Source organism: Scophthalmus maximus, chromosome 4 (assembly GCF_022379125.1).
Source record: "Scophthalmus maximus strain ysfricsl-2021 chromosome 4, ASM2237912v1, whole genome shotgun sequence".
Classification (NCBI taxonomy): domain Eukaryota; kingdom Metazoa; phylum Chordata; class Actinopteri; order Pleuronectiformes; family Scophthalmidae; genus Scophthalmus; species Scophthalmus maximus.
The window spans coordinates 11,923,052-11,937,143 of record NC_061518.1 but is presented as its reverse complement, the minus strand read 5'-3'; the positions used below and the strand labels follow the sequence as shown (position 1 = coordinate 11,937,143).

Here is a 14,092-nt window from a genome sequence, read left to right as displayed (position 1 = left end):
GTGTGTGGGGGGGGGATGTTGGACTTATCTATTAGGCAACTAGATTTGAATCCAGCCTGTTTTACCAAAACACACATGCTGTGACTAATATAGCCTTACTCCCACTCCCACCTTGACTGTAAATTCTGACAGAGTCCTTTTATTTAAGCTGTTTTTCTCTGTCTTGTATGGACAAACTGTTCCACAGTGGCTTATGAAGGGTAAACTTCTTTTTTTTTGAGATGTCTGTTGTCTCTCTCTCTCTCTCTCTCTCTCTCTCTGTCAGTTACCCAGGGCTGCTGGTGGTCCCTCAGGCAGTGCAGGACAGCAGTTTACACAAAGTGGCCCGCTGCTACAGACACAACCGGCTGCCTGTGGTGTGTTGGAAACATCCCCGAACCAAAGCCATCCTGCTCCGGTCAGGAGGCTTCCACGGCAAGAGTGTGGTGGGATTGTTCAAGTCACAGAATCCATCCTCAGCAGGTGTGCATATGCGCAGTAGCATGGATTTTCTGTTATTTAAACGTAATGAGAAGCATCTCTGTATGAAAAACAAGGAATAAATGCTTGCCAAAATCTTAAGTGAAATAATAAGTGGTGATGACTTTTTTTCTCCATTGAAAAAAAAAATTAAATCTCCACTCCCTGACTGGTGAAGTGAGTTTGAATTGAGTTTTGCTATGATCAATTCTTATCATATCTCAGCCAGTGGCATTAGTTCTACTGCTTAGGGCAGCTCTGCGTCTGAAATAAACAAAACCTTCTGATGTTTTTCCCATAAAAGACCAAATCTTTACTTCTGCTGTTTTGAATTTTAAGTGGTGGTCATTATTATTTGTCCGTCTAAATAAAGTGTTCTCTTCTGCATTTAGTTCCTGCCTCATCCTCCGATTCATCCAGTAGTCTTGAACAAGAGAAGTACCTGCAAGCCATCCTCAACTCCATCCCCATCTACTTCAAAATGAACGGGACCAACACCCTGTCCAACCGCTCGCTCATTGGCCTCTCACCAGGTACACCCTTACACCAAGAGTCCAATCATGGTCAGAGTCTGATTTAATTAATTTGGTGAATAAATACAGAGAGAATAATAGCAGTTCTCTCTGCTATTTGAATATTCGGATCTGCCTCTAGGATCCTTTGGATTTGACAATATATATGGAAATTCTCAATCATCATAGGTCATAGTTATCCACGAGGGTGTTGAATCAGGAGCAACTGGACTTGAAAACATTTTGAACATTTTGACTTGTCAAAACAGGAGAACCTCAGATATGAAAAAAACATTAATGGTGATTCTTTTCCATATAAGCACCTCCTCGTTGCCAAACCAGTACGCCTGACAATGGAACACTTACGTGGCTCGCAGCCAACACCGTTATCAATTAAACATGTGTTTGACACGTCCAACTGTTGGGCATGAGAAAGGTCTGTTAAAACCAAACTGAGTAGACTTTGACCTTGTTGCCCTGAGTTGTGCCTCTCAGGCTGCGATCATGCCTTCCCCTCTTCACCAGGTTTGCTTGCTTGTATTGTTTATCAGCAGGTCAAATGTGTCAGAGCATTTATTTAGTTAGTTAGTAATTACAACTTGGACATTGGCTTCAACAATATTTATTTTCACATGAAAAATTGATTGATACAGTTACTCACATGTGGCATGAATACAGCATTAGACCAACCATAACTTCATATAATATCTACTGTCTGACAGATTCAGTCACTTAGCATTGCCTGTGAGATATAACTCAGGGCTTTATTAGTTCCTTCAGAGTAGAGCTACGTCACCTGTCTCCCGTGCTCCTACCTGACCTCAATGTGCTGTGCGATGGCCTCGTTGCCGCCGTGGGAAAAAAAAAAAGATTGTTTACGAGGGACAAGAGGTCATGTAGAGTTCATCGCTCCCGATAAAGAGAAAAACTGCAGACTTGCACTCATCAGAGTTATTTTTGTTCGCTGAAGCTCTGTATTTCAGGCAATCTCTCTCTTCCCCTTTCTGTTTGCTCTGGTCAGCAAACCAGAGCAAACCTACTTATGTGTGTGTGTGTGTGTGTGTGTGTGTGTGTGTGTGTGTGTGTGTGTGTGTGTGTGTGTGTGTGTGTGTGTGTGTGTGTGTGTGACAGAGAGAGAGAGAGAGACTGCTTGGGAGAAATACTGTATCTGATATTTTGGTAACAATTGGGAGGAAATTTACACAATAAAAGGTTATGTAAGAATCACAGGACGACGTGGGGTCATTGTGCAGCCCATCCATCTTCTCTGACACCCACATGAACGATTTGTCTTCAGGCAGTGAAAGAAGGACATCCAGGATACCAAAGATGGCTCCTGTCCATTTAGACATCCCATTCTCAAACAGCTTTACCAGAGGAGGTGAGTGTTGTTTCCTTTTTCTGTTTTTCCACCTGCTGCCAGTGAAGAAAACCACAGTACTGCAGTCCATTCATCTACAAGAATAAAGTTATGAGTGTTTTAGGCTCGCCCACTCAGTTAGAGGATAGGTTACAATTTAATCACATTTTTTTTTACGGAGGCTGTTGATTGTTTTTGCCAGCGCTCCTGGTTTTCCACATTTTCTGTCCCTCTTGTCTTTCAGACTCTGACTACAACAAAATTTGCACTCTGTTGTTTTTCTGTGTTGGGATCTGTAGCCTAGAGCTGTACATGTTTACACTATACACTGTTATTTATCTGGAGTTTACACATTTAGATCTCACAACAGAAACACACTGCCACATTACCCTTTGTTATTGTTCCTGGCAAATAAGCATCACTGTAAATGCCAGATAAAAAAAAATGTCAATGCTTACGCTGATACCTCATCATGGCTGCATAGGAAAGCATCACTACTGAGGTTTTTGTTCTCGGCCAAAGGTGTTTTGTGTTGGTGCATGTCTAAGGTGTTAGTCGCTGCTTCAGGTGAAGGTCAAAGGTGAAAGCATTTCTGAAAATGACTCAAAATTTGTTAGCGCCATATAAGGGAAGACACTTCACTCGAAACTATTTGTAAAATGAGAGTTTCACTCTGTCCAGTAATAACCCTAGAGTGCAAGTTTAAAAAAAAAATCAGGTTTAAAAGACGAAATCCTGAACTTAATAAATAGAATCTGAATGACTTTTATAGCGAAAAATGTAAAAGAAGTTTACATTAAAAAAATGATGTACAGTTGAAATGTGTAAAGTCCATCTCTCTGTTATTTTTAAAAACAAGTAATTTTGCTGTCCAATAGAAAAAGTTAGTCTTTTCATTTAAAGATGTCAAATAATATGAGATGCGGAGTTTTCCATGCGAATCTGAGCCTTGAAAAATGTGTTAATAAACTCAACCTCTGTTGACACGTCTCCACCTAAGCAGTGAACAAATGCAGAGCATGCCGTGACTCCACGCTGGTGCTCCGGTTTGATTTAGACGCGTGTCACACTTGTGCCCGACAAATGTGACACCTGGCCCTTTGTTTTCACGCCATCCATCATAATCACCGACAAACATATTAATGCATGCTGTGACAATCATTCTCCTCACTCAATATTATGGACCAGTACAATCCTCATCATTATAACTCTTCATCTGCATGACCGTGGTCTGACGTGGTCGGTAGGTTAGTTGGTGATACTCCGATGATGTTGACATGATTTATCTTTTTCATGCCCCTCTCCCTGCCTTCGTCCACCCTCTCCCTCTCTGCGACCTGTACAAAACAACCACCCAGTGCTTGAGTACAGAGATAAACTATTCACTCACTCACACCAAAAACCTGCCAGTAAGGAGAGAAACCACCATCAAGGTATAGTCCAACTGTCTCTTTCCGCTGCCGGTCCTCTTGCAACGCTCCTTCGCTTTCTAACACATTCTCCAAGCTTCAACCCTTTTCCCTCGAACCTACACAAGCGCTCACTAACCAAGTAACGTCTACTCTGCATCACGCTGCAAACCATGTACAAAGACTTTGAGAGCCGCAGTACTAATCATGGCTGACTCTGTGGGAGCTCTTCAGGGAGCTGTGGTTTTTCACAAACCAACGTGGCTGCTCTAATGTGGCCTTTTCCATTGTTAATGTGTTGGCGCAGCAGGACGTACTGTGGTCAGTTAAGAGCCAGGTCCAGACTGAGACTGAACAAAGCTGTTTTTTCATGGCAGACAAGTCATGAATCACACACACTATGCGGCCCCCTCTGGTCGTAGTCTTTAGTATAATGAAAACAGCTCGACCGCTCTGAAAATGTGCCTCAAGGGGATTCATTTAAAATGAGTGTGTGACAAGCTGTGATGGAAGGAGTCAGATTAATCTTTCCTCAGGTGTTAACACATTGTTGATCATATTTGTGTTCCAAACAGCTTTTGAAAATTGTCCGTTCCGTATAAACCGAAGTTCTGAACCCCCCCCCCCCCCCCCAACAATTTTAAGATTTCTCTGAGTGGCATTCAGAGATGTCTTGTCCATTTGGTCAGAGGCTGCTTGTTATATAACTGCCCTGTTTGCAGAAGCTGACATTAGTAGCAGTTTGACAACCACATAAATTCAACAAGGGCTGAAGGTGATTACTGTGAAAAATCATGTCCTTCATGATAGAGATAATGATTCATGCTGGTTTTTTAAGTACTTCATGCTGGTTTTCTGTGAAACGGCTTATAGACTTCTTGAATTACTAAGAAATTCCAACATCGTCTGCTTCTAACATCTCAGCGCTCCCGATTCACAGAGACAACTGCTTTGTTGGTGGACTGAAAGAATGAAGGTGTTTACATAATCACCGTTGTACCGCTGTGCATGAAAATGTAGTTTGCATGTCAGGTGTTGGTCATTATTCAGCCTTAGTTTGTTTGACAGCATGTGTACATCAGTGGCATTTGAACGGGTCAACATGTGTGTGTGTGTGTGTGTGTGTGTGTGTGTGTGTGTGTGTGTGTGTGTGTGTGTGTGTGTGTGTGTGTGTGTGTGTGTGTGTGTGTGTGTGTGTGTGTGTGTGTGTGTGTGTGTGTGTGTGTGTGTGTGTGTGTGTGTGTGTGTGTGTGTGTGTGTGTGTGTGTGACTTTTGTTTGCATCTGTGTGTTTGCAGGCATGTGGGCCAGCCTGCGCTCCAGCAGCCGACTCGGCCAGCATCCGTCGGCAGGAGAGGTGGGTGCCAGACTAGCAGGGAAGGATCTGGCGCCCCCTGCAGGGAGCAGCGGTCTGCAGGCTCAGCTCCTCAAACAGCAAGCGGCCCTGTACATCTTCGGAGAGAAGTCACATTTAAGGGTGAGAATGAAAAGGAAGCTGCTCTCTGGTGGCTGCAAGGACACTTTGTCATGAACTGTTGTATATTGTTGTAATTGCACCTTTTCAATTTATTTCAATCCAAAACAACCGTTCTGCTATAAAATCACACTGTCTAGTATATCTGTCATAATGTATGTTGAAGAAATTTGATAAAAGGTGATAGGTGTATTTTGCCATAAAAAGCCATTAAATTCTTGATTTATGGCCAAAAACATATTTTTTGAGGTCACAGTTAAAAACACAGTGCCTCTAGCCATGGTTGTCACCAGCGCAGAGGCATATTTATTTATATGGTGGATTGTGGAAATAAAAAAGTTGTGCTTTTCGCTCCCCTTCCTCCACATTTATTTTACAGTGCATGGAACTGTAAAATGTGGTTCTAATATGTTTGCTCCTCCATATGTGTAAATGGTTTGGACAAAATATTAGAACACATTAGGTAACATTGCATCTGGTGATATTTATTTAATCTGTCACTGCCGTCTATCTGTTTTGACAGGGCCTCAGAGTCGACTCCTCTCTGAACTGTGAACTGGTGCCGGTGGAGTTTGCGGACACACGGCAGGTGAAAGCTGCGTTTAAAAAGCTGCTGCGGGCCTGCGCTCCCAGTGCCACCTCGTCCGACTCGGAGGACTCCTTCCTTAAAGCCCTGGAGGACTCTGAATGGATCCTGCAGGTGACAGAACACAACAATATTTGCCCTTTTACTGCAGCACAGTGACTCTGAGTTGGTGTGTGAGAACGACCCAGCAGTCCACTCTTCCTGCTCATCCTCTGCATCAGTTTCGCATAACGGATAAATCCACTCTGAAGCCAGTTTCCCAAGGGAAGCAGATTCACAACGATGGGATAACAGCAGAGCACTTATCGTGCTGGTTATCTGATTGACCCTGTGCAGCCTTTGTCCTTACATTGAACATATCATTATCTGTGGGAAACCCTGAGCAGGCAACAAGCAGCACTCTGCAAATAAGTAGACCAAAAATGGTACTGTATGCAGACGGAGGATTAATCGTGTGTGTGTGTGTGTGTGTGTGTGTGTGTGTCTGTGTGTGTGTGTGTGTGTGAGTGTGAGTGTGTGTGTGTGTGTTCACATGCACATATGTTGATCCCCACAGATTCACAAGATCCTGCAGCTGGCACTGTTTCTGGTGGAGCTTCTGGACAGCGGCTCATCTGTTCTCCTCAGCCTGGAGGAAGGCTGGGACATAACTACACAAGTGAGAGAAATGCCCAAATACCTTTTTAGAAATAAACTAAGTAAGTAGGACAGATGTGAAGACAATATCTAGACCAGTGAGGTTTGACATGTTGCAGAGTTTGTCTTAAGGTACATTTGCATCAAGCTATTTTTCGACCAGATTTTCATTCGAAACAAAGAAGAAATATTACGAAATACCTGACAGAGATGCGATCGCTAGCATAACTGTAAATGCTAATGAAAAGAAGTTTAGACAAATCATTCCTGTTGTGCAGCCGCTCACCATTACATGCCAACACTGCACCCGAAGGCCTGTAAATGAAGGAATAAGAAGAATGGGGTTGTGAAGTGCATGTAAACAATTTCTTCCCTGGTGCAAGTTCAGACGGGGGTCCTCGTTACATTTCATTCCCCTCTTTATAATCATAGCAGTTGATAAAAACACCACGGGGCACCTTGTGGATCAAAAGGGACACATTAATTCATTACTATAATGTACCACCATTAGTGGGAAGCAGCAATGAAATGCAGTGATGTATCAGAGTTACTGGCACTCAGTTAAATATCCAGTAACATCCTTTCCTCTTGGATAGATTAAAAAAAAATGTAATTGATTGAACGTGCACTGATACAGGCACAAAACTTCAAAAAATAACATTAAAACATTTGAATGAAACTTGCCAATGGCTACAAATGAAATCAGTAAGCTGTGACTAAAACAACAAAATTGTTAAAGATGTTCATAAAACAGTTGTTTACATAATGAATTACATTTAACACAGTTATTTAAATTGTTTTCATGAAAAAAAAAAAAAACACTTCCCATCTCAATTTAAAACAACAAAAAGGTGTAAACAGAATCCAGATGCTGTCACACAACAGTTTAACAAGTGGGCACCTGATTAACAGTGCTTGGCTCATAGACAGCTGTTTAAACATCAGCCAAACTGTTCAGTGTTATTTTGAGGGACCTGTTCTGTCGCTCCTCCATTATTCTAGTGTTGTATGTCGAGATTGAAAGCAGAAAATGATAATACTTTAAATATGTATGTTTGGATTTTGACGACAGAGTTTATTCGTGATTCTCCACAGACACTTGAGGAATCCATTCAGTCTGCACTTCTGCATGAGCCGTGCGTGAATCATAAATCTGTTCCGCTCTGCCAGCCCCCCGCCTTTCCTGCTCATCTTCCAATCGCTTGTGTCACTGTTGTCACGGTTGTGCAGAGATAGATAATGAAAAGGTCTGAAGTCTTGAAGCCACGTGTCACTGATTTGTGCTGATTCCAATCAAGAAAATAGTTCACGGTTCTGATTCTGAGGCATGTAAACAAAAAGTCTGTTTTTCGATCCTGATCAATTTCCAGTATCTGTTTGCCGCGGCGCTCAGCATTTCATCGCATGTTTGCTCTCTGAGCTCATATTTTCCATGTTGACCTGTTAAAGTGCACATGTTTGTGTTGCAAGTGCTTGTCTCTCAAATGTGTTTACGGGGGTTGGTGAAGCCCTGGGCTGCTGTTTCAAAGCGCGCTTTGTGGATCCCTGATGCCAGGCACGTGTTCAGCCCAGAGCATCTCTCTCTCCACGGGCCACCGGCTCCATCACGCCACGTCCTGATCGACCCACACAGGCAAATGGGCTCCATATGCTCTGGCTCCCCCGCCTCCGTCCACGGACCATAGACACCCAGCAGACAGGATGCAGAACTGTCTCAACCCTGTATTCTGTTTCTCCCTCTAATCCTCTGTCTAACCCTCTTTCTTATTTCCACTCTGCTGTCTCATGCCTTTCTTCTGCCTTAAATCCCTCGGTCTGCTGTAGTCTCCCGATAATCTGAGGGTCTTATTTGAGTGCCAGGGCACAGGGGGCTTTCTCCACCAGTCAGGGCTGGATGGTCTTGTAAACCCCACGGGGAAGTCATGGACTGTTTTCCCCCACTCATTCCACACGCGTCAGGGCTCATTAGTCGTGTTGGAGGAGACACGGGCAGGGGAGCAGGCCAGGCATGTTGCATGTGTAGACAAGCGGTTCTCAAATGGTGTTTTTTTGCGGCGTGAGTTCAAGTGCGCCTGAAGACTTCGCTGCAGTGTTATATAAAGGTTATTGATAGCAGATGATCAGTTACACATTATGTTGTCAGGAGACAAAGAAAATGCTGCTCACTGGTGGTGGAGCAGATGCCACTTTCCTCGTCTTCTCATGGTGAAATGATGATAAACGGTTTTGTCTCCAAAATATAAGAGTTTTCCAACCTCTTTATATTTATCATTATTTTGGATTCCCTCAGTGACAGCGGGTTGGTGAACTGGAATTATCAATATTATCAATTGAATATTGAGAAATGCTTTAGACTGTTTTAAAAAAACTTAAATGTTTTCTTTTTTCTTTTTATGTTTGTGTGTGATTGTTTTATTTTATGACATACTGTACAGGTCTGCACCATCAGACCTGTAGCAAACACTGTCATTACTGCTGACTCGAATATTTTGTAGATTTAAGCAAAAACTTTTAAAACATTTTAATTGAGGAAACTGCAGATCCGAATGTATGTCTTTGTTTTTGGCAATTAGGTTATTTTATCAGAGAGCACTGGCAAGTTCATTTTTACTGCAAAATGTCCAGCACAGTACAAAATCTTGGTCACAATATAATTGTGTATCAAATTATGGTTATTTGACCTTCTCACCCTCAAATACCAGTATCGGTATTTGCTACAAAGATCCAGTATCCAAGATCCATATCAGTGATTCACTTTGTCATCAGCAAATATACAGTATATCTTTTTCTATTTTTAATTCCTCAGTCTTATTGTGTTTTAAAATCTGACAGCGTTACAGTCTGGCAATTACAATACAAACGCAAAGTTTCCTTTATATAGACTTCCTCACACTCTTTTCCATCGAATATATTTCCTGAAAGATTTTACGCCATTGCTCTTTTCACCGTATCAAAAGAGAATGTGTTTTCATATAAACCAAACTTTATGAGTGTACGTTGGAATTTTGTTCTTTCGCACTGTAGCAAACACACAAACCACGACCCAGGAGAAACACACTGAAAACAAAAAATATTTTCCTTGGTTCTGCTTTATGTTAATAGTGCAGATTAGAATCATGTGAAACTGTAAAAAAAAAAAAAAAAAAAGTCCTTCCCTTTCTTTTACTTTTGGTTCGCTCACATTTTCTCCTTCTGTCTGCAGGTGGTGTCTTTGGTGCAGCTGCTGAGCGATCCTTTCTACCGCACCCTGGAGGGTTTTCAGGTGCTGCTGGAGAAAGAGTGGCTGTCCTTCGGCCACAAGTTCAGTCAGCGCAGCAACCTGAGTCCCAGCAGCCAGGGCAGCGGCTTTACACCCATCTTCCTACAGTTCCTAGACTGTGTGCACCAGGTGAGGTGTCGTCCGTCCGTCCGTGTGTCCCCCCCCCCCCCAACACACACACACCACCAATCCTCACTACATTCAAGTCTCCCTGCCCCTGCTCGAGACTTCTCTCTGCTATCCCTCCACAACTGAACGTCATTCACGTTGACTTCATGAGCTCATCACATTCCTCAAACGCGAACAGGCGAGAGGGTGAAGAATGTGAGAAATTCAGCTGCCATTAACTATACATTTGGTTTAGTTTTGCACTCCCCAACTCTGGATATGTCATTTCGACAGTGTATTGCCACAGAGTGTGTGTGTGTGCGAGGAAGCTGCGGCCCAGATGGTCCGTGAACCCGGTGATCAGCGCATGTGTTTCAGCATCCCCTCACAATTCAGTGCGTGTTTAGAGCAGCATGTGGAAAATTGGGGATTTAGAGTCTCTAGGAAGGCTTGTGTGCACCTCAGGATTTCGCTGGGGGGGGTTGACCCATACAGCTGAGGTCCGGAGATCTGTGTCTGCTCTGAAATACTAACTTTAGAGAATGTTGTGAGGTTTTTTTGTGTGTGTGTGCGTCTCCAGGGGTCATACAGACCCACTCCCATACACTTACATCAACACATAGTTTCTGCATTTGTCTTCTGAAACTGTAGGCTTGGCAGTGAGGGGAGAATTTGGCGGGGGTCCTGGGGTCTGGAGGACTATAAACAGGGGGGAAAGGGGTTCGGACGAAGAAGAGCTGAAAATAGAAGCTCATCATCTCCAAAACAGCTGTTGTTTTTGCCAGTAGACCCAGGTGGCCTCAAATATTCAACACTTCTCTCTGTTGGCCACCTCACACCACTGGATGGGAACAATGGAGCTGCAGTCCGGCGGGGTCAGTCTGGCTAGTGTCTGGCAGTGATGATGTCATCAACCCTTGCCCCCTCATGGACAGCGGAGGTTCTTTCCTGTTTCTAATTGGTCCTTTCAGCAGTGGAGGGATAGGAAGCCACAACACAAGGACACGGTCCAGCTGTCACACTCACACTGACCCTCTCTCTCTCTGTTACCAACGATCCTTATCCATCTTTTCTTGACTTTGCAGATTTTGGAGCAACATCCTCTGGAGTTTGAGTTTAATCAGTATTATCTGAAGTTCCTGGCCTATCATCATATCTCTAACCGCTTCAAGAACTTCCTGTTGGACTCAGACTATGAGCGCTTGGAACATGGTCAGTGTCCTTTGCAATTTTAACAGGGGGGGGGGGGGTTGCTGCACCAGAACAACTGTATGTTATTTTCAAAAAGCCAAAGATTACTGCACCAGAAGTAGAACTTAACCATGTTCAAATTAAAGGTTATTTAACAAGCTCTCCCTTTACTTTTAACGTATCCAAGTAAGGAACAAGATAATTGTTTAAAATAAACATCAACATAAATGACAATTCCGCCACTGCCAACTTGATTAGATTTTCAATTCCCCTGTAATGTGCATCTAAACCTCTGATCCAAAAAAGTTTGAGTTTGCTAAGCAGAGGCATAAAAGGTCTGGAAATTATGAAGTGAGATGTTTGTCTCTCTGTCCAAAGATCAATTATGTGAAATGATTCTTATTCTCCAGTGATGAACCCTTTTCCTCTTATATCTACTAATATAATACAAAAAACAATCAACTGAAACGATCTCGGAGACGAACTGGCCCACGTGCTCAGCAGCATCTCCTCTGTGTTTCTGTCAGGCCTGCTGTTTGAGGATAAAGGTGACAAGCAGGCCCGGAGAGGCATCTGTATCTGGGAGTGCATCAACCGGATGCACAGGAGGAGCCCCATCTTCTTCAACTATCTGTACAGCCCGTCAGAGAGCGAGGTGAGTGTTTCGGACCGGCTGCCTGAGTCATGCAGCTCCCACACTGATGGATCAACAATCACTGCCTGGTGCCGTCTCTCATGTTCTGTCATATAGAGTAAACTAAAATGATAAAAAATGAACTCTTTGGTAAGAACAAAAATATTTGCCCAAGTCAAGTCTCTGGAGTTTTTCTTATGATTCTATTTTATTTATGAGTGTTACTGTTATTTTGTTTTGTGATTGTTTATATATGTGTGTGTTTGTGTTCTTGCAGTTTTCTGACAGACAAATTCTGCTCGAACCGTTCTTCCAGGGTTTTTTATCTTATCAACACGGTAGGAGTACATCTGATTCTCCTTAAAAAACATTTCTGTCGTAGGTGACCCTGAAGCCTTCGATCGGCATCCCGAGCCTGAATAAATGGGACTTCTTTACGGATGAGACTCTGTCCACGGGGCCCTGTTACGACTGGCGGATGATGGCTGTGAGGTTGGAGAGCTCGGAGGAGGCGGGCACCATCTCCAACAGCAAGAGGAGGATCGTTTGGCCGTGTTACAGCAGCGTGAGCCGGGCCCAGCCTGACGCTATCACCAAACTCCTCGCTGTAAGAGCTCACGACCAAAACATTGTGCCAAAGTTTCATCCTGTCTTGCCCTTGGCTCCCTTGTCACATTTATCTTCCCGGTTTTTCCTTATGCAGGACATCGAGAAGCTGGAGGGCGAGCTCAACCAGGCCCCTGAGAAATGGCAGACAACTCTGGAGCGAGTCAGAATGAGCATTCTGGAAGACCTAAAACAAGAAGGAAATGTGTGTGTCAGGAAAATATAGATGACCTTACATTTTTTTTAAAACACACCTAGTTGCATCCCGTTGTTGCAACTGTGCAAAACTGTTCTTTTTATCTTGTGTGTTTGCAGCTCTGTAAACAGTCGGTGTCCATCTCAGGCCTCATTCCCACGTCCGGCCTGCAGGCCTTCCAGCGCCGCTCCATGCTGCACCTGCCAGACAGCCCACTGGGCGAGGATCGCACCACTACCGCGGCCAATGGCATCAACCGCCGCGCTGCTACACTTTACAACCAGTTCACCCCCAAGTGCGAGGAGAACAGGTGGGCCATGAACTTCCTGAGTTCCGAAAAACAAATATGAAGTCCACATTTGATTCGCTGACAAACTGCTGCCGAGGGGCCAGTCCAGTTTTTGAAGATGAGTCAGTGCTGTGGTATGCTGCGTGTCATGTTTGTGAGGATTGTCTGTACTCTGTTAAACTCTGGGTGTGTAATTTTACAATTACACTGAGGTTAAAGTACATACTCTTGGCTCAAATACCTGGATGTTTTCCCGAGTTGGACATATGTTTTATGTAATGTTTTTTGTCACTTTCATGAATCTGCTAATCACATTTCTTATTCCAAATAATGTTTGAAAAGATGAAGTGGGTAGTACCAATAGTGTCAGTGTCCACCAACATTATCTCTGTATTCATTTTATCCCATACAAATTTCAATATTACCAGATGTTTACTGTCTTACAATACGGCGAAATTATTGAGACAGAAATATGAGTTCAACATCACTTTGAGAAAGTTGAAATATGAGAGTTGTGACCTCCAGATTCGAACCCCTGGTCTTTTCTCTCAGAGTAACCCACACCCCACTTTGGGCCTCTTTACATAGCGGGAACATAATGTACAAACAGTGCCGGAGCAGAACATATGGAGGAACAGTTTGTCTTTCTGCCTCCTATGTAACAAAGGCTGGGAAAGACTCCACATAAACAAACACAAACAAAAAAAAGGACCGCGGTAGGAATACTGTTCAAGCTGACCGACAACAACCACCATCTGAGACGTCTGGTCGAAATGCACTCGTATCTCACGGTGTGTTTGTGTCTCAGATCTTACGAGGGGATCCTGTATAAACGCGGAGCGCTGCTGAAAGGCTGGAAACCTCGCTGGTTTGTTCTGGACATTACCAAACACCAGGTGAGCGAGCTGCACTGCACCTAAGACGCGCCTCTGCCTCGCCCGAGCGACAGGGCGCAGGTTAACGTTCATGTCTCCACAGCTGAGGTACTACGACACCGGGGAGGACACCAACTGCAGGGGCCACATCGATCTTGCGGAGGTGGAGTCTGTGGTGATCGCTGCGCCCACTATCGGAGCTCCCAAACACATCAGTGAAAAGGCGTTCTTTGACGTGAGTACACTGTAAACACAAATGTCCGTCCAGTAGTGTTTAATCTGTTCATTAGCAGACACATTTCCAATGGTATTTAGTTTTTTGCAGCGTTTACATATTGAAAACATGTTTTCAGCACATTCTTAATCAATGAGGAACAGAAACACTGTGACTGTGCTGTCCTTGTTTTAATTACAGGACACAGGATACTGTCTACTCTGTATGTGAGCAGACAAAAATAGACCCGACATATTAAGATGTTGTGCTTTTCCACCCACCTGA

The 14,092-nt window shown here is 43.6% G+C and overlaps 1 protein-coding gene across 2 annotated transcripts in view; it reads left to right on the top strand.

Annotated features, from left to right (window-relative positions):
* Window positions 1–14,092, top strand: part of sbf2 (SET binding factor 2) — an 81,279-nt gene that overhangs the window by 65,095 nt on the left and 2,092 nt on the right. Inside the window, exons 27-41 of one of the 2 annotated variants that reach the window (XM_035627955.2) lie at window positions 266–462; window positions 852–992; window positions 2,269–2,352; window positions 3,690–3,764; window positions 5,038–5,216; window positions 5,737–5,913; window positions 6,356–6,457; window positions 9,638–9,823; window positions 10,888–11,014; window positions 11,521–11,648; window positions 12,010–12,234; window positions 12,331–12,438; window positions 12,549–12,739; window positions 13,527–13,614; window positions 13,697–13,828. In XM_035627955.2, coding sequence (XP_035483848.2) covers window positions 266–462; window positions 852–992; window positions 2,269–2,352; window positions 3,690–3,764; window positions 5,038–5,216; window positions 5,737–5,913; window positions 6,356–6,457; window positions 9,638–9,823; window positions 10,888–11,014; window positions 11,521–11,648; window positions 12,010–12,234; window positions 12,331–12,438; window positions 12,549–12,739; window positions 13,527–13,614; window positions 13,697–13,828 — 2,140 coding nt within the window. The remainder of the gene's footprint in view (window positions 1–265; window positions 463–851; window positions 993–2,268; window positions 2,353–3,689; window positions 3,765–5,037; window positions 5,217–5,736; window positions 5,914–6,355; window positions 6,458–9,637; window positions 9,824–10,887; window positions 11,015–11,520; window positions 11,649–12,009; window positions 12,235–12,330; window positions 12,439–12,548; window positions 12,740–13,526; window positions 13,615–13,696; window positions 13,829–14,092) is intronic. The other variant, XM_035627956.2, reaches the window with a different exon arrangement.